This window comes from Trichosurus vulpecula, chromosome 2 (assembly GCF_011100635.1).
Source record: "Trichosurus vulpecula isolate mTriVul1 chromosome 2, mTriVul1.pri, whole genome shotgun sequence".
In the NCBI taxonomy this organism is placed as follows: domain Eukaryota; kingdom Metazoa; phylum Chordata; class Mammalia; order Diprotodontia; family Phalangeridae; genus Trichosurus; species Trichosurus vulpecula.
This window is the reverse complement of record NC_050574.1, coordinates 79,792,602-79,817,656: the sequence shown is the minus strand read 5'-3', so window position 1 is coordinate 79,817,656 and position 25,055 is coordinate 79,792,602. Positions and strand designations below refer to the sequence as shown.

At 39.2% G+C, this 25,055-nt stretch overlaps 1 protein-coding gene across 1 annotated transcript in view; it reads right to left on the bottom strand.

The window, feature by feature from the left end:
• CSMD2 (CUB and Sushi multiple domains 2) overlaps window positions 1-25,055 on the bottom strand; it is an 842,922-nt gene that overhangs the window by 256,888 nt on the left and 560,979 nt on the right. Inside the window, exons 23-25 of the mRNA XM_036743760.1 lie at window positions 23,151-23,307; window positions 19,607-19,798; window positions 15,144-15,270 (exon numbers count right to left, since the gene is read on the bottom strand). Of these exons, the coding sequence (XP_036599655.1) occupies window positions 15,144-15,270; window positions 19,607-19,798; window positions 23,151-23,307 (476 nt within the window). The remainder of the gene's footprint in view (window positions 1-15,143; window positions 15,271-19,606; window positions 19,799-23,150; window positions 23,308-25,055) is intronic.

Below are 25,055 nucleotides of genomic sequence, written 5' to 3'. Positions count from 1 at the left end.
TCTCCTAGCAATATTGTCGCCAAATTCCAGAGCTCCCAGATCAAGGAGAAAATACTGCGAGCAGCCAGAAAGAAACAATTTGAATATTGTGGAAACACAATCAGAATAACCCAAGATCTAGCAGCTTCTACATTAAGAGATCGAAGGGCTTGGAATACGATATTCTGGAGGTCAATGGAGCTAGGATTAAAACCAAGAATCACCTACCCAGCAAAACTGAGTATCATGCTCCAAGGCAAAATATGGATTTTCAATAAAATAGAGGACTTTCAAGCTTTCTCAGTGAAAAGACCAGAGCTAAATAGAAAATTTGACTTTCAAACACAAGAATCAAGAGAAGCATGAAAAGGTAATCAAGAAAAAGAAATTGCAAGGGACTTACTAAAGTCGAGCTGTTTTGTTTGCATTCCTACATGGAAAGATGAGGTGTATGATTCATGAGACCTCAGTATTAGGGTAGCTGAAGGGAATATGCATATATATATATATATATATATATATATATATATATATATATATATATATATATACACACACACGTTTATGTATATATATGTATATGTGAGTGTGTATGTATGTATATATGTATATGTGTGTGTGTGTGTGTGTGTGTATATATATATATATATATATATATATATATATATATATATATATATATATATATATATATATGCAGAGAGAGGGGGGGGGGAGAGAGAGAGAGAGAGAGAGAGAGAGAGAGAGAGAGAGAGAGAGAGAGAGAGAGAGAGAGAGAGAAAGCGCGCGAGCCGACACAGGATGAGGTGAAGATGAAGGGAAGATATCTAAAAAAATTAAATAAAATTAACGGATGAGAGAGGAATATATTGAGAGAGGGAGATAAGCAGAGATAGAATGGGGTAAATTATCTCGCATAAAAGTGGCAAGAAAAAGCAGTTCTGTAGGAAGGGAAGAGAAGTCAGGTGAGGTGGAATGAGTGAATCTTGCTCTCATCAGATTTGACCTGAGGAGGGAATACCATACATACTCAATTGGGTAACTTACCCCACAAGAAAAAAGGAGGAAGAAGAAGATAAAAAAGGGGGAATGATAGAAGGGAGGGAAGATGGGGGTGGAGGTAATCAAAAACAAACACTTCTGAAAGGGGACAAGGTCAAGGGAGAAAATTCAATAAAGGGGGATAGGTTAGGAAGGAGCAAAATATAGTGAGTCTTTCACAACATGAGTATTGTGGAAGGGTTATACATAATGATACACATGTTGCCTATGTTGAATTGCTTGACTTCTTAGGGAGGGTGGGTGGGAAGGGAAGAGGGGAGAGAATTTGGAACTCAAAGTTTTAAAAACAGATGTTCAAAACAAAAAAAAAGTTTTTGCATGCAACTAGAAAATAAGATACACAGGCAATGGGGCATAGAAATTTATCTTGTCCTACAAGAAAGAAAGGGAAAAGGGGATGGGAGGGGAGTGGGGTGACAGAAGGGAGGGCTGAGTGGGGAACAGGGCAACCAGAATATACGCCATCCTGGAGTGGGGGGAGGTAGAAATGGGGAGAAAATTTGTAATTCAAACTCTTGTGAAAATCAATGCTGAAAACTAAATATATTAAATAAATATTTGTAAAGTCTAAAAAAAAAGAAATATCATGAAGTATGGAGGGCAAGATATAAGGAGAATGTTTACAGTGATTTACAAATAAAGTGATGTGTGTGTGTGTGTGTGTATATATACATATATATTAATAAGGAAAAATATCCAAAAAGATATCAACCATCACCAACTAATATGTCTACTTTCTTGCCCTCTACAAAATCATTATGAAAACAGTCTGTGCAAATTTCAAGGATATTCTTGATGAAAATATAAACAGGCACACTACTCATGCCAATAAGTAATACCTGTTATTAGGGTGGCTAGCTAGGTGGCACGGTGGAAAGCGTGCTGGGCTTGGAATCAGGAAGATTCGTCTTCATGAATTCAAATCTGGTTTCAGAAACCTCCTAGCTGTGTGACCCTGGGCAAGTCACTTAACCCTGTTTGCCTCAGTTTTTTATCTATAAAATGGGCTAGAGAAGGAAATGGCAAACCACTCTAGTATTTTTGCCTAGAAAACTCCAAATGGGTCACAAAGAGTTGGACACCGCTGAAATGACTCAACTGAAATGATTCAAAGACATTATTTCACAAACGGCAATTTTGTCTCCTAAAAAGAAAGAGGAAAACAACTAGATTAATTCACTTCTATTTCCCTAGTTTTCAGGGAGAACAAACAGTTCCTTGAAGAGTAAAAGTTCTTTAAAAGGAAACAAAAGATAAAAAGGATATGGAGAAGGAAGTCCTAACCTATATCAGGAAGGCAGATAAGGGTAGAAGAGTGTGACATAGAGAAGAACAACGACCACTGAAAATTTTGAGCTAATTATAATGAGATGCTTCCCATAAAGAAGGAAACTGGACTATTATAGTAAAAAGCAGCTTCCTGTATCCAAGAAATCTGCTTCCTACAGGTAAGTTATCATCACTCCAGTATTTCATATAAAGAAGAGAAAAAGAATGGTAAATGATATCTTTCTCTTGAGGGGTTCCCTTATTTGTTGACCTGAACTCTCTCACCCATCCAAAAGGGAGTGAGAAGAGAGATGTGCTGCTTCTCTAGATTCCTATCTGTCTGGCATATAACACAGAACTTCCTGAGACTTGCCATATCTAGTGACTATTCTCCAATTAGTGATGGAAGAGCCCTGCAGGGATTGTTAGAGGGCCACAGAAGCTATAATACTTTGGCATTAAATACAATGAAGAGTTTTTGTCTATTTCTTCCATTTGAAACCTGGCCTGGAACCAAAAGGGAGGAGTCTTTCGATGTGTTCTGAACTTCACTGTTTCTTTCAACTTTTTAGTAATTTCTATGCCTTTTACATTGTGGGTTTGTGATGCTTTAATTATTATTGTTTGTTATTATGACTATGCTTTAATTGTGTATTCAGAGCCCTGCTGACTCTGGGTGAGATGTCTTATAAATAAAATGATTATTTTCTTTTCATATTTTTTAATATCATTTAGGGTAATTTAAACTAATTCACATTTGGATGACAGAGCAAGACCTCTGGAGATAACAGTAGCAGCAATTTTTTTGAAATGATTTCTCATTGGTCTTCCTTTTCCTAGATTAGGCAACAGCTGTTCCTTTAGCTGTTGTTTTCCCTTAAAAAATGTGAAGATCTGTGGCTGAGTATCATATGAGTGAAGCATCCATTGTCTAAATGAGATTTCTTTTTCTTATGCTGCAATAAAGAATATTCAGTAATTGCTGTGGAAACCCTGGAGCCCTCTCCAAGACTCTAATACACCAATAAGGAAGGCATGTTGCATCTATTTGTCAAGATACCACAGGGTGTTTTCTCCACTTTTAACATATTTTTTCTACATTTGCAATGTGTAATGGAAAAAAGATTTGCCACTCAAGATAATGAGGTTAGCATTAGCCTAATCATCAAATACTCTAAGGGCTTTTGCTTTAAACTCAGTGATAACACAGAAATGAGCTTTTAGGAGAATAGTTTCATTCTAACTTCATGCAATATTACTTTACTACCACCTTCATTTAAGTGACAAGAGTTGTGAGATGTGAACCTCCAAGAAGGAATTGTCTCCTCTGGGTAACTCCACACTTTTAGGCAACAGCCAATTAGCCTTATCTGGGACTAGTTTCTAGCCAGCAAATTTGCTGACATACTGCTAGAAATATCATCTCAGGCTAGTTTTTAATTTCTACAAGTTCCCACAGATATAGGGTCTCTGACTGGAGCTTTCTATCAATCAACAAACATTTACTAAGTGTCCACTATGTTCTAGGCCCTGGACGGGCTGCTGCGGATACAAGTTTGTTTGTTTTTTTAAATCCCTATTTCAAGAAGCCTAGATTCTAAGAGCAGTAAATAAGTACATTTATAAATATACACAGCATTAGTATAAAGTGAATAAATACAAATTTATACAGTCGTTAAATGCAAGCGAGAGAGAGAGAGCAAGAGAGAGAGAGCGCGCTAGATAGCATTTAGGGGAAGATATAAAAATTAGGAATCCAGTTGCATTCTTAATGGAAGAGGCCAAGGTACAACTGACAGTGCATTCGAGGCATGAGGATGACCAGTGCAAAAGCATGGAGACAGGAGAAGGAGCATGGTCTGTGAGGAACAGAGAGAAGGATGATTTGGCTCACTTTAAATGAAAATCAGAGGAGTGTATATTTTATCCTAGGAAGTCACTACAGCTGACTGGGTAAGGGAGTCACAGTCGTATTTGGCCACACTTCATGAAAATGATTTTGGCAGGGGTGTGTATAATGAACTAGAGTGGGGGGAAAGGTTGGGAAGGCAAGAAGATACCAGTTTTGACCCTGCTCTTGTGATAATCTAGTGCTCAGAAAAGACGCCAAAGAAACATCTGCAGTTATTGGATCTGCCTTGGATAAAGATCCAGCAATAGGCTGAGAAGGAGCAGTCAGACAGGTTGGAGGAAAACCAGGTGAGAACTATGCAATGAAAATCTAGAAGGGAGAGAATCAAGAAGAGAAGGAAATCTGTCAAAGGCTCCAGAGAAGTCTAAGAAGCTGACAACTCAGAAAATGACATTAGATTCAGCCACTAAGGAAACACTGGTAGTAGCCATATGCTCCTGCATCCATGTGCACTGGGCTCCTAGCCCTTCTCTTCCTCCAAGACTGAACCACTTCCCTTCTGTCTCAGGGTTTAAACTTGCCTCTTCAAAGGTCACCGTGGACAATGAAGTTGTTGTCTTCCTTATGAATAATGACTCTAGACTGTACAAATCTGGCTTTGCAGGAAACAATGCCCCTCGGGCTTTCTTCCCCTCCATAGACATCTGGGTGTGATCCTGGGTATGGACCAGAAAAACAACTACATTGGGGATAAAAACCAGAACAAGAGGTATTCTGATCGAACAAGATGTATTCCGATCCTGAAGTATCCCACTGAATATGGCAGTCACCAGCTGGGGTCATCAAGAATATGTGGCATCATACTTTCTATAATTAGCCCTGTGCTGCCCTGAAAGAGCACTCCGCATCACTCACAGAAGCTCCCGTGAATCCCAAAGCCACCCCAGCCATGGATGTGGTTGTCTAGGCTAGGCTATCTCTGTATGTCTCCCATTGTACCACTAGTATTATGATGGTCTGATCCACACTGGGACTATCTATAATGGTTATGCTCTTCTTCATGCCATGCTCCATTGGATGTGGCTGGTAGTGACCTGACAGACTAACGCAAGGAGACAATGACAGAGAAATTTCAGCTTCACTATCGCAGCTGGGGGAAAAACTGTGTATGACATCAAACAGAAGCAATCTTATGATACCCTAGACTTTGAGAAGATGATCACTGTTGCATCCAGCTCTGCTTTTCTGAAAGGTATGAGTACCCTGATGGTCAGGTTATCACCAGTGGCAAGGAAGGATTCAGGTAGCCAGAAGCTCTCTTCTTAGCTATGGAATCTTGTGGTATCCATGAAACTACCTTCAACGCAATCATGAAGTGTGGTATTGACATCTGTTGGGATCTGAATGCTAATACAATATTGTTTAATGGTACCACCATGTACTCACAAACTGCCAACAGGTTGCAAAAAGAGATTTACAATCCTATCCCCAAGCACAGTGAAAGTCAAGATCATTTCCCCACTTAAGCCCAAGTACTCTGTCTAGATTAGAGGCTCAGGGGAGCTTCCCTGTTCACTGATGTGTATCAGACAACAGGAGAATGACAAATCTGGGCCCTCCACTGTCCACTAAAAAGGCTTCTAAATGAACTGGTTTTTGTTTTTTGTTAAATGATGTACATGATAATTGTGCAAAAAAGAGATGATATTGGTATGGATTTTTTTTCTTTTGCTCATTCATTCATTTATTTATATAGTGTACTTGACCCAGGATTTAAAAACAGAAATAGCTGATGAGCAGTCTAAGTACACTGGAGGCAAATAACCCCAAAGTTTTATAAAGCACTTGCAAGCCTCTCATTGTTAGTTTGGTTTTTAAAAGTCATTTCAAAAGCTGCATGATGCATTGTAACAGGAAGTTTCTTCCATCTATGGAGGCTACCTCAATCTGCAAAAAGGAACTAATTACATAAATCCAAACAAAGGAGGAGAAGGAGAAGAAGTATTATTACTTACACGTAAATTATGTAGACATTTTTTTTTTTAAATAAATTTCTTTATTTATTTTTAGTTTACCACACACGGTTCTACATAGTTTTGAGTTCCAGTTTTTCTCCCCTCCCTCCCCCCTCCCTCCCCAAGACGGCATGAAGTCCCATATAACTGTCATGTATAACTTCGCATTGAATTAATTTATGCTCTAGTCAGGTCGTGGAGAAGAATTTTGACCAATGGAAAGAATCATGAGAAAGAAGAAACAGAACCAAAAAAAAAAAACAAACCCAAAAACACAAACAAAAGAGAAGCAGAAAATGCGAGCATGTAGTGTGCCTCAGTCTGTATTCAAACTTCGCAGTTCTTTCTCTGAATGAAGATAGCATTCTTCATCGTGAGTCCCCTGGAGTTGTCCTTGCCCTTTAGGTTGCTGAGAAAAGCGCAGTATGTCAGGGTTGGTCCTCACGGAATCCATATATCTGTGGCTGTGCACAACGTTCTCCTGGCTCTGCTCCGCTCACTCAGCATTATGTCGTGTAGGTTTTTCCAGGTTGTTATGTAGTCTGCATCATCCCCATTTCTTATGGCACAATAGTATTCCATCACCTTCATATACCACAGCTTCTTCAGCCATTCCCCAATTGATGGGCATCCCTTTGCTTTCCAATTCTTGGCTACCACAAAGAGAGCTGCTATAAATATTCTTGTACATATGGGTCCTTTTCCCTCTTGCGTGATTTCTTTGGGATACAACCCTAGAAGTGGTATTACTGGGTCAAAGGGTATGAACATTTCTATAGCCCTTTGGGCATAGTTCCACACTGCCCTCCAAAATGGCTGGATCAGCTCGCAACTCCACCAGCAATGCAACAATGTTCCAATTTCCCCACATCCTTTCCAGCATTTATCATTCTCCTGATTTGTTATTTTAGCCAATCTGACAGGAGAGATGTGGTATCTAAGAGTTGTTTTGATTTGCATTTCTCTAATCAGCAGCGATCCAGAGCATTTTTCCATATGCCTGTAGATAGCTTTAATTTCTTCCTCTGAAAACTGCCTGTTCATATCCTTTGACCATTTCTCAATTGGGGAATGGCTTGTATTCCTATATATTTGGCTTAGCTCCCTGTATATTTTAGAGATGAGGCCTTTATCAGAGATACTAGTTGCAAAGATTTTCTCCCAATTTTCTGCTTCCCTCCTAATTCTTGTTGCATTGGCTTTTTTTGTACAAAAATATTTCAATTTGACATAATCAAAATTATCCATTTTGCATTTTGTAATGCTCTCTATCTCTCGTTGGGTCATGAATTCTTTACTTTTCCACAAATCTGATAAGTAAACTATTCCTTGCTTTCCCAAATTACTTAGAGTATCAACTTTTACTCCTAAATCATGAACCCATTTTGACTTTATTTTGGTATATGGTGTAAGATATTGGTCTATGCCCAGTTTTTGCCCTACCATTTTCCAATTTTCCCAACAGTTTTTGTGAAATAGTGAATTATTAGCCCAGAAACTGGCTTCTTTGGGTTTATCAAAGAGTAGATTGCTAAACTTGTTGATTTCACCTGCTTGTGTACCTATCCTATTCCACTGATCCACACCCCTGTTTCTTAACCAGTACCAGGCAGTTTTGATGACTGCTGCTGTGTAGTACAGTTTAATATCTGGTGTGGCTAAACCACCATCTCTAGCATGTCTTTTCATTAACATCCTAGATACTCTAGACCTCTTGTTTTTCCAAATGAATTTTGTTATTATTTTGTCCAGCTCAGTAAAAAAATTTTTTGGTAGTTCGATTGGTATGGCACTGAATAGATAGATTAATTTAGGTAGAATTGTCATTTTTATTATATTAGCTCGGCCTAACCATGAGCAACTGATATTTCTCCATTTATTTAGATCTGATTTTATTCGCGTGAAAAGTGTTTCATAGTTATTTTCATATAGGCCCTGGGTTTGTCTTGGCAAATAGATTCCCAAATATTTTATAGTGCCTTCGGTAACTTTGAATGGAATTTCTCTTTCTATCTCTTGCTGTTGGGCTTTGTCAGTAATGTATAGGAATGCTGAGGATTTATGTGGGTTTATTTTATATCCTGCAACTTTGCTAAAGTTGTTTATTATTTCAAGTAGTTTTTTACTTGATTCTCCAGGATTCTCTAGATAAATCATCATATCATCTGCAAAAAGTGATAATTTAGTTTCTTCTTTTCCTATTCTAATTCCTTCAATTTCTTTTTCTTCTCTTATTGCTACAGCTAATGTTTCTAGTACCAAATTGAATAATAGGGGTGATAATGGACATCCTTGTTTCACCCCTGATCTTATTGGGAATGCATCTAGTTTATCCCCATTACATATAATGCTTGTTGATGGTTTTAGGTAGATGCTATTTATAATTTTGAGGAAGGTTCCCCTTATTCCTATGCTTTCTAGTGTTTTTAATAGGAATGGGTGTTGTACTTTGTCAAAGGCTTTTTCTGCGTCTATTGAGATGATCATATGGTTTCTGCTAGTTTTGTTGTTGATATGGTCAATTATGCTAATAGTTTTCCTAATATTGAACCAGCCTTGCATTCCTGGAATAAATCCTACCTGGTCATGGTGTATTATTCTCGTAATGAGTTGCTGCAATCTTTTTGCTAATATTTTATTTAAAATTTTTGCATCAATATTCATTAGAGAAATTGGTCTATAATTTTCTTTCTCTGTTTTAACTCTACCTGGTTTGGGTATTAGTACCATATTTGTGTCATAAAAAGAATTTGGTAGGACTCCTTCTTCACCTATTTTCCCAAATAGTCTACAAAGTATTGGAATTAGTTGTTCTTTAAATGTTTGATAGAATTCACATGTAAAACCATCTGGCCCTGGAGATTTTTTCCTAGGGAGTTCGTTGATGGCCTGCTCAATTTCTTTTTCTGATATGGGGTCATTAAGAAATTTCACTTCCTTCTCTGTTAGTCTGGGCAGTTTATGTTTTTGTAGATATTCATCCATATCTCTAAGGTTGTCAAATTTATGGGCATACAGTTGGGCAAAATAATTCCTAATTATTGTTTTGATTTCCTCTTCATTAGAGGTGACCTCACCCTTTTCATTTTTTATACTGGTGATTTGATTTTCTTCTTTCTTTTTTTTAATCAAATTGGCCAAAGGTTTGTCAATTTTATTGGTTTTTTCATAAAACCAGCTCTTTGTTTTATTTATTAATTCAATAGTTTTCTTGGTTTCAATTTTATTAATCTCTCCTTTGATTTTCAGTATTTCTAATTTGGTATTTAATTGGGGGTTTTCAATTTGCTCTTTTTCTAGCTTTTCCAGCTGTCTGCCCAGATCATTGATCTCCTCTTTCCCTATTTTATTCATGTAGGCATTTAGAGATATAAAACTTCCCCTAAGAACTGCTTTTGCTGCATCCCATAAGTTTTGGTATGTTGTTTCATTATTGTCATTCTCTTGAATGAAATTATTAATTGTTTCTCTGATTTGATCTTTGGCCCACTCACTCTTTAGAATTAAATTATTTAGTTTCCAATTAGTTTTTAGCTTATTTTTCCATGGTACTTTATTAAAAATGATTCTTATTGCATCATGATCTGAAAAGGATGCATTGACTACTTCTGCTTTTCTGCACTGGACTGTGAGGTTTTTATGCCCTAGTACATGGTCAATTTTTGAGTATGTGCCATGTACTTTTGAGAAGAAAGTATATTCCTTTTTATCCCCATTCAGTTTTCTCCAGAGGTCTATCATATGTGCCTTTTCTAAAATTCTGTTTACCTCCTTAACTTTTTTCTTATTTATTTTGAGGTTAGATTTATCAAGTTCAGAAAGGGGGAGGTTGAGGTCTCCCAATATTATAGTTTTGCTGTCTATTTCTTCCTGTAACTCCCTTAACCTCTCCTCTAAGAATTTGTATGCCTTACCACTTGGTGCATATATGTTAAGCAATGATATTGCTTCATTGTTTATGGTGCCTTTTAGCAGGATATAATGTCCTTCCTTATCTCTTTTAATTAGATCTATCTTTACTTTTGCTTTGTCTGAGATTAGGATTGCTACACCTGCTTTTTTTACTTTAGCTGAGGCACAATATATTTTACTCCAGCCTTTTACCTTAACCCTATGTGTATCCCCCTGTTTCAGATGCGTTTCTTGTAAACAGCATATTGTAGGATTATGGTTTTTAATCCATTCTGCTATCTGCTTCTGTTTTGTGAGAATGTTCATCCCCTGCACGTTCAGGGTTATGATTTCTATCTGTGTCTTTTTCTCCATCCTGATTCCCCCTGTTTATGCTTTTATTTCTCCCTTTCCCCTTCTCCTCCCCAACAAAGTTTTGCTTTTGACCGCCGCTTTCCTCAGTTGACCCTCCCTCTTTATTCCCCTCCCTTATCTTACCGTTACCCACTTGCTACTTCTCCTCTTCCTTCTGCCCTCCCCCCTCCCTTTTTCCCCCCTTTTCCTCCCACTTCCCGTAGGACAAGTTAGATTTCTAAACTTATCAGAGTATGTTATTCCCTTCTTGAACTAGATCAGATGACAGTAGAGCTCAAATACTGCTCTTCTCCCTCCCTTCTTTCCCTCTACTATAATATGTTTTTTTTGCCACTTCCTTTGGTGTAATTTACCCTTTTCTACAACCTCCTTACCACTTCCCTCATAGCCCTCCCTTTATATCTCTTATTTATATTTTATATCTTTACATCAGTTAATTTATACAGGCATTCACAACCTACGTATATCCCTTTCATTTGTCACAATAGTTGTACCATTCCCAAGAATGACTTATATATGTATATGTGTATATATATATATATATACATATATATATATATACATACAGACATAAAAAACATACATAAGATGATATAATCCCACATAGAGATGTAAACAACCTAAGCTTATTGGTTAATGAGGTTTGTGGGGTTTTTCCCCCTGGTTACCTTTTTATGTCTCTCTTGAGTTTTGTATTTGGAGATCAAATTTTCCATTGAGTTCTGGCCTTTTCATCAGGAAGGTCTGGAATTCCCTTATTTCGTTGAATGTCCATCGCCTTGCCTGGAAAATTATGCTTAGTTTTGCTGGGTAGTTGATCCTTGGTTGTAGTCCCAGCTCCTTTGCCCTTCGGAATATGATATTCCAATTCCTCCTCTCTTTTAATGTGGAAGCTGAGAGATCCTGCGTGATCCTGACTGTAGTTCCACGATATCTGAATTGCTTCTTTTTGGCTGCTTGCAGTATTTTCTCTTTAAGTTTATAGCTCTGAAATTTGGCTACAATATTTCTTGGTGTTTTCAGTTTGGGATCTCTTTCAGGGGGTGATCGGTGAATTCTTTCAATAGCTATTTTGCCCTCTGGTTCTAGGACCTCTGGGCAGTTGTCTTTGATAATTTCTTCGAGGATACTGTCAAGGCTCCTTTTTTCATCGTGGATTTCCGGTAGACCAATAACTCTCAAATTGTCTCTCCTGGATCTATTTTCCAGGTCAGTTGTTTTGCCAATCAGATATTTCACATTTTTTTCTATTTTTTCATTCTTTACGTTTTGTTTTATTACTTCTTGATGCCTCATAGATTCATTAGCTTCCACTTGCTCAAGTCTAATTTTAAATGAGTTAGTGTTTACATTTTGCTTTTGAGCCTCCATTTTCAATTGGTTGATTTCACCTCTCAGGGTATCCTTTTCTCTCTCTAGATTCTGAATCTCCGTAGCCATTTCGCCAATCTTATTCTTTAGGGACTTGATTTCATCAGTGAATTTTTTTTCCATATTTTCTTTTAGCTCCCTAATTTGGTTTTTAAAGTCCTCTTTTAGCTCTTCCAGCAGTGCTTTTTGGGTTGGAGACCAGATCATATTAGCTTTTGAGGTATCTGATGTATCTACCGTGTCATTGGTATCTTCTTCTATGTCGATATTTTGATCCTGCCTGTCTCCATAAAAAGAATCTATTGTCCTCGGTTTTTTTGTGTTCTTCTTCATGTTGGATTGCCTTTTGCTGGCGTTAGAACGAATTTCTATCTGTGAGTCTCAGGGCTTTCTGTCCCAGCTTTCTTATTCTGGGGGTTGTGAGTCTAGAATTATAACCTTCAGTTTCCTGAGGTGTGGGGGAGGGGTCTAGCTCCCTGGCGTCTCACTCCCTATGGGTGTTCTCCAGCACTTGCTTTTCAGCAATGGTCTCAGCTGTTTGTTGTTTGAGCTGATGACTGGCGCTTCCCCTGGGGGAGCAAGATTACGTCTGGGCTCCTGGCATTGACCCCTGCCCACTCTTCCCCTCTGGGACTAATAAGCTGCTGGTATTTGTCCAGTGAGGCCCTGCTACTCTCTCCTCTGTTTCAGTTCTCTTTTTTTTTTTTTCCCGAGGAATTCTCTGGGTGAGGGGGGGAGGGGTTAGAGCCGTTTACCTGGCCATTGAGTCTTGCGGAAGTTCAAGAAGCCGAGTTCCTGGGTTTTGCAAGCGACAGGAGTGGCTGTTTTCACGGCCGGTGGCGCTGCGCTGCCTCTCGTCGCTCCCACAAACTGCCGTCCTGTGTTGGGAGACCTGGGGATCTCCGCCGGTTTCGGGCGCCCAGCTTTCTCCCAGCCCGTCTCCCACGTGGATTTTCATGTAGTCATTTTAAAAAATAAAACTTTTTTGCATCTTCCACTCTCATCTTTCTGTTTCCCATTAGCAAATTAAACAGCTAACTCAATTAAGTCAGAACAAAGTCATGTACTCAAAAGGCAAAGCAGAATTACAATTACACAGAATTCTACTTACTAACCAAGGGTACACTTTCCCACAAGGCACACAGTGTCCACAGGTAAGAGTGGGCACAAACTGAAAGTACTGTGGTGGTGGGGTGCATGTACAAGAATACAGGTAGCTGGGGTAACTCACAATTCTGGAGACTGTGGGACTCTGAAATGACTTATTTGGGCATTCTTTTCTCTGACTACTCGTAAGAGACCCTTTGAACATGTCTAAGCAGCTTCTATGCTCACTGCCCCCAAGGTGGAGCTAAAGGCCAGCATACACCCTAAAGCCTTTGAGAAAGCCCAGCATGGCAGTGCCTTCAATGTAAGATGGTTGATTCTCACCAGAGCATATGTTTTATCCGGGCTGGTACCTCCACATCAAGTCTCTGGGCTGATGACTTTAGGTTCTTCTAAGTAAGGTGAATTTTAGTGTAGGTAAGGTGCATTTTAGTGTGTGCAAAGTGGATTTTTGTTATTATTTCTTAGAGTTCAGCTTCCCAGGATCCATGGCCATAACAATCTCTGTTTCCCAGGTATTAGATATGAGTTCCCAAGCCCATGGTTCAAAACATCTCCACCACGCTTGCGCAGCATTATATAAGGATAAATAATATAAACGTGTGCTGAAACTGTAAACATCTACTGCAACAGCGCAGTGAGATATAGGGATAAGGTGATGTAAACTTGTGAGGCTATTGCTGGCAATATGCCTTCTTTGTCTGATGCCCTATAAAATAGGTGGTCAGTGAGTTGGGGAACTTTTATGGTTGAATGTGCAAGCTGGGATGCTGTGCACCTTGATCAGCCCCCATCAAGGATCAGGAGGGGGGAATCTGTGTTTGCTTCAACCAGCCCCCACTGAGGCTTGAGGGGATTTAGGGGAACCCTTTAGCGTTGAATACACAAGTTGTGCCTGTCTCGATTGTCCCCATCGAGACATAGGGGCAGTTACCCCCCACTTCTCGTCAGCCCCTGCAAGAAGGGTGATTAGGGAATACTGTAGGAGTTTGTAGTGCTTCCGTTATCAGCAATACTGTTAGAGAAAACTAGACTAGAGTAAAGCTTATTATTAATCCCTTTGAAGCTATCTTTCCTGTCTGACCAAATCAAGAACGAACCTGTTAGAGGCTGGAGTCCAAACCTCCAGTGCCTCCTGTGTATTATCTGTCTAACAGTCCTGAATGGACTTTTTATTTTAGCCTGTGCTTTGGGACTTTGTTGTTGTTTGGGTTTATCTAAGACATTTTTGTGAATGACCTCCACCCATTTTGGTAGAAGTCTAAATTATCCTTTATCTACTTTAAGAACACGGATATTGCCCTTCAGTTGTAGCTAAGCATAACATGGCAGAGGCTCAATGAGAATTATCTGATAATACTAGATTCTTGAGGGGTGAGTTCCATAGCTTCAATACAATAATAAAAAGCAATAATTCCTCTGTTATTCTAGATAGAGATTGCATGGGGACCTAACTGGGTAGTACAGATCAATTAATGCACCTATATATATACATATATCCTATATGTTATATATATATATATATATATATATATATATATATATGTCATATATCCTATAATGTTATCCCAACAGAAGGAAGCTATACTAACATGGAGGCCTTTGATAGGTGTCATGTTAATCAGGAGTGTCCAATGGTCACTATAAGATACTTCCGGGCATGGATATATAAAAGCATGCAAAGGCTGTTGTAAAGAAGAACCTCAGATGTTAAAGGCTATATTACCAAGAAGCCATGCCACATTTATGCACCCTAGCCATATGGTGTCCTAGTAAGTAGTTAACAAAAAAAAAGATCACAAGACCTAGCTCAGACTCAGGAGAAAGTCTAGCAACTAGTGAATACCTTGGACGTGATATCTAAGGCTCTCTCTCTCTCGATGATTTTTTAAAATTTGAATTTTTAGATTTGTCCTTTTCAATTTCCTAAAGTGCTAATAAACTTTTGCTTAAACCCATCGCTTTCTGAGTAGACTGAAAAAGAAGAGAGGTGACAGTCACTAGAATTAGGTAGGATGCCCCAATGTCATTTGGGGATGCTGGAATTGCAACTACGATGGTTAGAAAATGCAAAAATCCTGGGTAGCACATAAAGTCCTGGTCCTTTTCCCTGAAGCTGAATTGGAAGCTTGTTATCTCACTTATGACATAAAACAGTCATCATGTAGTAATATCCCTTGAAACCAGGCCATTACCTGCTTCAATGAACCCTTTCCACTTACCCTATGGTGCACCCAGCATCAGCTTCAATAGTCCAAACACAGTTGAGATTGTGGTCATAGGGAGCTGGATATCCAGGTGAGAGCACTTGTCCGGACGCCTCTCCTTTGATAGTCCCTCCACACTCAGCTGAAAGAAATATCAACAGAGTGAGGAGCAAAGGAGAAACCTGATATAGAGTAGCTGTTATGCAGTTTCAAAGCCTAAGTTACTCTGAGGTCCTCCAGTAAAAGAAAGTGAAGAAAATAATCCCAAGGTATACTGGGGCTTAAGAAACAGAGGTGATCTAGCATGCTGGCATTCTCCTTTGATAGTTGTGCCTGCTAAAGGAGCAGATAATGGAGAAGAAATGTGCAGCCCTTTTAATGTTTGTCATAAATCACCAAAAACATGTCATAAACTCAAGAAAATAAGATTTTTTAAATGGGACCCCTCAATCCAAAAATCAGAGTTGGATGCATGAAAAGCCACCCCTTGTGTTGACTCTGGACCCCAAAGTCCTATTTGATTAGAACTGGGTTACCAGGTAAAGGGTGATGCAGCTGTGCTGTCAGGAAGACAAGCTACAAGGGACAACAGGCATAAGAGAGACAGGGAGACAAAAGCAAGGATGAGGATAAGAACAGGTTAAGAAAGGTGGATACTGCTAGAGGAGATAAGAATCATATAACTATGGCATACTGAAGATGAAAGGGACCTTAGAACACTCAACATGATGTAAGACCAATCAGTAAGTGAAAGATCTTTCCCTGTCATTGAATAGGCCTCAGGTGGGGCCAACAAAGGGAGGCCTGATCAGAGGCAGGCCTACACCCTTTCACTAACTAGATGTGAGGCCCCAGGCCCTTGGCTAGTTAAGCCAATGTGCGAGTGAAGCCCTAAGGGGAGTTGCTAAGACCTGAGCCACTGGTATGTGCACCAAGTTCTAGTCAATCAGATGCTGGCTAGGACTGTATAAAAAGCCCAGAACTGAAAGCAAAGAGTGCAGAACAAGAGAGAGTTGGGGAGATGGAGGAAGTCAGAGTCGACAGAGCTTCAGCAGAGAGTACTGAGTGGACAGTTAGGATTCCTGAGTGATTGTTTACAGGGAGGCCCTAGCAGGAGGGGAGGTTGCAGGATGGCTTGGCTCCTTGCTATAATACTTTCTTATAATTTCCTTGTTGCTACATTGAGGTGGGCTTACTGGTTTTGGAATATAATTGCTATGGTATGGAATTGGAATTACTGGTCCTGGGATTGGATTCTCTCATTGTCATACTTCCTCTGCCTTCTCCTTAGAGCATTTCTTATACTTTGCGATTCTGAACCATACAGGCACGTTCATGGTCATCCTCAAGGTCATGAATCTTGCCTTACTGATATATAGGACTACACAGAGGAAACTGGCCAAGGTCACACAACTGTTGTTAGAACACAAGTCTTAACTAAACTAAACCCAAGGCTAAACCAAATTAACTAAAACTAAACTAAAATAGCAACAACAACAACAAATAATAAAAATAGCTGCTAAATAATAACTGAAAAGCATCTGACTTTTATATAACACTTTGTTTTGCAAAGCACTTTATCTCATTTGCTCCTCACAGCAACACTGGGAAGCAGGTATAATGTTACTCCCATTGTACAGATGAGGAAAATAAGGTTCAGAGAATTTAGGTGACTTGCCCAAGGTCACATAGCCTATTAGGTGTCTGGGGAAGGATTCAGACCCAAATCTTTCTAGCTTTAGGTCCAATGCTCTATCCACTGCTCCACACCACTTGTGCCAGAAGGCATCATTGGAGAGGAATACCATTTTCCTTTTGAACAACTCAAATAATCATTGTTTTTTCTTACATGAAGTCAATATCTAGCTCTGAGTGATTTCTACCTATTGCTTCTACTTTTGTCACCTGAGGTCAAGCAGAACCAAACTAACCACTCCTTCACGTGACAATCCTTTCAATACTGAAAGGCAGCTATGATGTCCCCCTTAAGTCCTCTCTTCTGTAGGTTAAACATCACCAGCTTCTTCAACCAATACTGAAATGGCATGATTTCCAGTCATTTTACCAAGCTGGTGCTCTTGTTTGGAAGCATTCCATGTTATCAGTGTGCTTCCTAAATGTAGTAACCAAAAATGAAGGCTATACTACCGATGTGGTCTGAACAAGAGAGAGTAACTTCCATGTCTCTGATGGAGCCTAAAATCCATGTTGTCTTCTCTTTGTCCTTAGTAGCTGCCGGGCTGCCTTAGAGAATCTCTGCCTTGAGGCCCCAAACTCCTGATCAATGGTGAATGCCTGCCCCTACCCCTTTTTCAGGAGGGGCTCTAATCATGCTTCTCTCTCTGTCTCTCTTCCCCCTCTCCCACAGCAATTAGGGTGTTAAGTGATTTGCCAAGGTAGCAAGTGTCTGAGGCCATATTTGAACTCAGGTCCTTCTGACTCCAGGGCTATCCACTGCACCAACTAGCTGCTCCTTATGCTTCTCTTATCATATAACTTTACTCTCCAGACTTCTTTGCTTCCTCCTCCTCTGTGCCGGCTGCCTTGTCCCTCTCCTATCTCACTTTATAAGGTCCCTTTAACTTTTTTCTTCCCCCATTTGGCCCCATTAGAATGCAAACTCTCTGAAGGTAGGGATTGTCTTACTTGCCTATATCTGTATTACCCAGTGCTTATTAACATCAAGCCTGATATATCCTAAGTGCTTGCCTTATCACTGTTTTATCCACCTATATTGATCTGCCATGATGATTAGACTTTAGACATCTCTGATGCCTCTTAACTCTTCCATGTCTTGGCATCCTGGAGACATCTCAAGTTCCAACAGTTATTTCTGGTTGCAAGTGGTGCTATCAGGCTTCCTCAAAATGGGGCCCATCTACAGATAAAACAAGGAATGTACACATAAAGCCTGGCCTCCAGGGTATGATGAAGGGTTGGGAGAAATTATCTGCTTGTCCCACTTTTCAGGAAATCCTGATTAAAGTAACAAAGGTTATTACTGAAAGGCATAGGCTACATGGAAGAATGATAACATTACAGATATCCTTGACCTTTCACATTTCAAAGGAAATTAATTTGGTCATATTGACCAATGTGAAGTATGAGAAAGAAGGCCCTCAATGCACAGATGAGTTCTGATGGAGTAAATAACAGCAGCATATAGTGCTTTAAGATTTGCAAAGCATTTTATGTATATCCTTTCATGTTATAGGAAATTTAGAGCTTGAAGAAGGGAGAGTTGGTTAGGGAGGGAACAGCAGGGAAGGAGGAGGACACAAGAGACATAGATGGCAAAGTAGACAAGACAGAAAATAAAAGAGAAGAGCAAGAAAGTAGAGAGAGGCAAGTGGAGCACAAAGACACAAGGGTATCTTTGCCTCTCTGTACCCTTCACCATGGTCTGATCCCATTCTGGTCTCCAAATATAGGATACTGGTCATAAGGATAGTGGTCACAGATGGTACCCTAGGCTAGAGAAAGAGTTGCTTTATTATCTTATTTCTCTTTACAACATTCCCATGAAGGGGGTAGGAAAAGAATTAGGATCTCCATTTTACAGAGGGGGAAATGGAGACCAGAGAAGTCTGGCTAAAGTCTGCAAGTTAGTGTGGTAGTAAGGCACATGTACAGGGAACACACATGGCCAGATCAGCTCACGAGTCTGCAGATGACTGACTCTGTAATGGCTTTATTTTGGCATTCTCTCCTCTGACAATCCATAAGAGACCCTCTAAACTTCTCTAAGTAGCAACTGCAGTCACTCTCCTCCCCATACGGTGGACATGGAGGCCAGCCTACGCCCTGAAGCCTTAGAGCAAGCCAAGCATGGTAGTATCTTCATCACAAGCTCTTTATGTCTCCCCTGGATTTCATCTAGCTTTCCACATACAACACCAGAGACTTTGTTGTATCTGGACTAGCACCTCCACATCAAGTCTCTAAACTGATGACTTTAGAAAATCAATGGTGAAACTCATACTAGAAACCAAATATCCTGAGCCCTCCAACTGGCCCTTTTTCAATTAACTATCACTTCTTTATTAATATATCTGCTGAAATAATATATACAGGAGGCATTAGGAGGAATATATGGGTGGGAAGCATAAAACTGAAGGTCGAGAGACTGAAATCTTTCTCAAATCTGCCACCAACCAGTTATGTAGCTTTGGTTATTGAGGCTTCATTTTCCCTATCTGTCTGCCAGGGATAAGAATATCTGCCCTGAGCACCTCCCACTGGTGTAATAGGGATAAAAACATGGATGTGAGAGTGCTCTGTAAAATGTAAAGTGCCATAAAGATGTATATAATGGTTAACAAACTAGCATCCCCAAACCGAGAAGCTTGTATCAAATCTTGATAGTTACATCAGACAGCAAGTTTATTTTGTTTTTGTTACAGAAGAAAAGGCAATGAGGGCAAGAAGGAGGCCTCGCTAAAGAGTTGAAGGCATAATGAGAAGCACAGCAATCCTACCAATGCAGATGGGGAGAGGTCTATCCCAGGCCCTGCGCTCTCCAGTCAGGCACATCAAAACTGGGCTGCCTCGCAGAGTGTACCCAGGGTCACAGCTGAAGGATACTGAACTTCCTGCAAAGTGTCCCCCATCATGTACTTTGTAGCCAAATTGGGGGATTCCAGGATCCTCACATTTGATGAGTTCAAAGCCTGGTAGAAAAGATAAAATTGTAAAAAAGTGATCCATGTTCAGAAACCTTCAAAAGAAATCCCTTACCCACCCTTTGATGTAATAATTAGGACAAATAAGAGGAAACCATTGATAACTTCAAGCAGGGCAGGGAGAGAGCTAAGAAACAAGCTCCTTGGACTTTACGAGCAACTAACTGGTTCTCATCTCTGTGTCTTCACACATGTGCAGAATACACATGTGTCACACATACAGAATGCCTTCTCAATTCTTCAACTATGGCAAACTACATCTCTAAGCAATTTCAAAAGCCATCTCTTTCAGTAAACCTCCCCTGATTAATGCTACCAAATTCTGACTGCTTCTCTACTCTGCATCTCTTCAACAACAATGTACTTTATGCATTATACTAAGTTACATACGTCTTCAAAGAATTAATGTATAAGTGATTAGTCTGACCAGTTGATCTTTGAGTTCTTCAAGGAAAGGTGGTATTCCACCGATTCTGTATTCATCCAAATGCTCTGTCATTAACTAAATCTTCAAGAAGTCCATGTAAGTGACTGACCATTTTTGGTAGTATGAAATATGGAGAAAAATCTATTTCTAATGATACTTTAAAAGCACATTACATTTGGCTTAGAAAGCAGCCTCTGTAGTGGATAAAGAGCTGACCTCAGAATTAATAAGAACTTGGTTCAAGTCTGCCTCTGACACACCATCCTGGCTATTTTTCTGTGAGTAAGTCACTTAACCTCTTGGTGCCCTAGACAAATCTCTAAGATTATAAATTGTAAAGCAAGTACCAATCTGCATTGATAGAATTTCCTTACCAAGAGTTCCTTATGCTAATAAAACCAAAAGGTCTGTCGAAAAAATATTCTGTTTATGTGTCCTTAAAAAGTAAATTTTGTGGAAAATGGAATCATTCTGTTAAAACAGGATAGTGCAGGTAAATGTATGCTAATTCTATGCTCTGGTAGAAGCCTTTTAGAGCCAGAAATAACAGGATGAATTATAGATATGTATGTATGTATGTATGTGTGTGTATGTCTATGTGTGTATGCATGTACATAACCTCATCGACTCCCATGGATTTAAGTAACATCTCTTACAAATAGTGCCATCTACATATCAACACGAATCTCTCCCCCAAGCTTTCATCTTGGATCACCAGTTGCTGACTGAGCATTTCAAAATGATTATCTTGGAAATATGTTAAGCTCAACAAGTCTAAAACTGATCTTATTAGCTTTCCCTGAATACCTTTTTCCTCTTCCAAACTTCCCTGTCATAAACATTCTTCTAGTATCTGGAGTTTCTAATTAACCTAGACTCCTCATTTTCTCTCACCTAACATATCCAATCATTTGTCAAATCTTGTCATTTCTGCCTTCCCAGCTATGTCTCACATGCAAATCCTTTTATCTACTCACACAACTACCACCTTAATTCAGACCCTCATCCCCTAGATTATTGTAACAGCTTCACAATTGGTACCTTTCATTGTCTCTCATCACTCCAGTCCATCCCACATGCTGCATGTTAAAATAAGTTCAGATCTGACGATTTGGCTCCTCTACAAAGCTAACTCCAGTGGCTTCCTACTGCCTCTAAAATATAATATAAACTCCTCTATTTAACTCTGATAGCCCTCCACAACCTAACTTCATGCTATCTTTACATCATCATTGGATATTATTCCCCTTCCCACATTCTTCAATCAAGCTGAACTGGCTTTCTCTTTGTCCTTTTCAAGAAACTCCACCTTCTAGCTCCATGCCTTTCTACTCACTGTCCCTCCAAACCTGGAATGCCCTCTCTCTTTACCTCTACTTTGCTACTGTCCTTTAAGATGCACCTCAGGCACCAACTCATGAATGAAGCCTTCCCTGATTCTCCTAACCATCTTATATTTAACTACTTTGTGTATGTGTGTATACAGAACACACACATATATGTTTATTAGTTATGTTTATACATATATATGTGTATGTGTGTATATATGTATAAATGCATGTATATATGTATTGTGTGTGTATATATTTGTAAGATCCTTGTGAGTAGGGACTTTTTCAATCTTTGCTCATGAATTCCCAGAACTTAGTCCTAGCACACAGCAGACACTTAATAAACTGACAATAAACTGATTGTGATAAAATAATGGATCAATACATGTACCTAGGCAATTAAGGATAAAAGGATCACAGACTTTGAGCTGGAAGAAATGGGAGATTATCTATTCCAAGAGCTCTTAACCTGGGATATGTGAACTTTTAAAATATTTTAATAAATTATTAAAATAATTAAGAGTAATTCTTTTCCTTTGTAATCCTATGTCTTTTGTTTCCTGCATTTAAAAAAATATTTTGAGGGGTACGCAGAATTCACCAGACTTCCAGAGAAGTCCATGGACACAAAAAAGCTTAGAACATCCTAAGCTAGTCTCATTTTACAAATGAGGAAACTGATGTCAAAAGAGGTGAAGTAATTTGTCCAAAGTCAAGCAGGTATTAAGTACCAGAGGTCAGACTGAACATGGATTCTCTGACTTCAAATCCAATTACACCACACCAGCTCTCTAAGAGTGGGAGAAGGCTTGGAACATCTTAGTGATGGAGCTATAAGAGCCTCTTTTGATTAGAGAAAGGCATTGTGAAAAATAAAGTACAACCTGACCTTTCTGTCTACAAAAGGGGGGAAATATAGATATAAAAATATTTTCCATGGGGCTGGCATATGTCATAAGGAAAATACCTCTCACTTGGGTTATTGAGGCTACATAAAAAAATGTTACAGTGAAACTTCAGTTCCAAATACTAAAGAAATTGTGTAAAACCCTGAGAGCTGTCAGTCAACCAAAATAACTGATGTGAGAGTTAAAAATTCTCTTTTTCAATCCATAAGCAAAGGAAATCTTAAAACCCATTATAGATTAATAGAATAGTTAAAAGAGCAGTAGGAAAGGTAGTTATTTTCCAGGTGTTACTATTTTTTAAAATCTTCTCCCAACTGTGTATTTTTTTATAGACATAGGGATTTCATGTTATACAAAGCATTTCAATAAAACTTATTTTAAACATTTTAAAAAGAAAAAATAATATAAAAGCATAGTACAATACCTGACTCAACTATCTACACCTATGGGAAGTGTTTGTATTGTGATTAGAGACCAGGGACCATCATCCATATGGTGGCAGCTTACCCGAATTAAAGGGCTAGTTAGTAAAAGGAAATAACCAGTTCTTCAAGTACCAGCCTTAGAAAATCAAATCCATGAAATCAGAGATAAAACTGTATTTTCTTCACATTTGCCAAGGAGGAAAGAATATTATGACTTCAATAACCTCCCAAATACAAAAAAAGACTTACTGGAAAACTGAAGTTCAAATCCCTTGCTGGTGTTCTCAGAGTCAGTAATAAAATCAAGCCACAGGCTGCTGGATGTGCTGTTTAAACTGACCCCCATCATCTCTGAGCGACTGAACACACCCAGCAAGCGAGCAGAGTTATTGCTGCCATCATAGACCTGGGCACAGGAAAGACAAGGCCAAACTACTGCATTAGAATTATAGAATTTATATTAATATGAGTTTGCTCAAAAGCAGTGACAACGAAGCCCCAAATTTGAGACTAATGACAACTGGGTGACATTGATTGGAGATGGTAAAAAACAACAGGGTGGAATAGAGTAGAAATAGCATAATGGGAATGACAGAAAAGTAGGGATGGCACAAAGGGGAAGGCAGATCGTGGCAAGGGCAGCAGTAGTAGAGAGAGTAATGAAGAGATAGCTGAACTCTGGAAGGTAGTAGAAATGCCAGAGACAGCAGAGGGAGCATAAAAAATAGGAATGATAGAAACTGGGGAAGGTGGCCAAAAAGACAGAAGAGACAAAATAACTATTATGTGCCCTGACTGACTTTTGCTCTCACCCTTACTCTCTTCTTGACTCCAACCTTGAAGACACAAGATCACTCTTGGAGAATCTTCGGCTGCTTTGTTGTTTCAGTGGAGACTGACTCAAAGCATTTCACAATCTCTGCCTCCCACCACCTAAATTCTCTCACAGCTGAATCACAGATCTAGAGCTGTAAGGAACCTCAGAGACTATTCAATCTAAACTCCTCATGTGGGCAGCTGGGTGGCACAGTGGATAGAGGGCCAGGCTTGGAGTCAGACTCAGACACTCACTAGTTATGTGACCCTGGGAAAGTCACTTACCTCTGTTTGCCTCACTTTCCTTCTCTGTAAAATGAGATGTAAGAGGAAATGGCAAACACTCCAGTTTCTTTGCCAAAAAAAAAAAATAACCCAAAAGGGGTCACAAAGAGTCAGACATGACTCAAAACTACTAAACAACAGCCTCCTTGTATAGATGAGGAAACTAAGACCTAGGGAAATTAAATGACTTGTCTAAATAACACAGCTAGTATGAATAAGAGACAGGGTTAATAGCCAGGCCCACTGGCTCTAGATGAAGAGTGCTTAACCTGCAGTCTGAACTTTTAAGAAATATATATTTTGATAATTCCATTTCAATACAATTGGTTTCCTTTACAATACTATGTATTTAAAAACATCATTTTAAGAAAAGGTCCATAGGTCTCACCATACTGTCAGAACGGTCCATGACACAAATATAGTTAAGAATTCCTGTCTAGATTGTTCCTGGGCGGAGCCCAAAGACACAGTTCATAGGACCACAGACTTAAAGGTAGAAGGAACCTTTAAAAAATCATCTACTGTCTCACCATCTCATTTTACAATGAGGAAGCTGGGGCCTAGAGAACATTACTAAAATTCATACAAACACTAAGAAGGAGATCCAGCATTTATCCAGGTCCTCTAGTTCTAATTCTATCATTCTTCCCATTATACAGAGGCAACCAGTAGTACAGTGGAAAAAGCAATGGGCCTACAGTCAAGTTCAAATATGGCCTTAGACACTTAATATGTGCTCCTGGGCAAGTCAATTTACATTTAACTGCCTCAGTTTCCTCAACTGTAAATGAGGATACTACTAGCACCTACTTCCTAAAGTTTTAGTGAGGAATAAACAAGATATTTGCAAAATTCTGTGCACAGTATCTGGCACACATCCAGTACTTAATAAATGCTGTTTCCTTCCCTCTTCCTCAGACTACACTGTTTCTTATCCAGCTCTATACTGTCAAAGAAAAATTGATTTCCTAGGGCACTTATTCCTGAATGCTCCCCAAGTACGACTCCTTTATGTCACTGAAGTGCCTGGGATACCTTTTCAGCCTACTAACC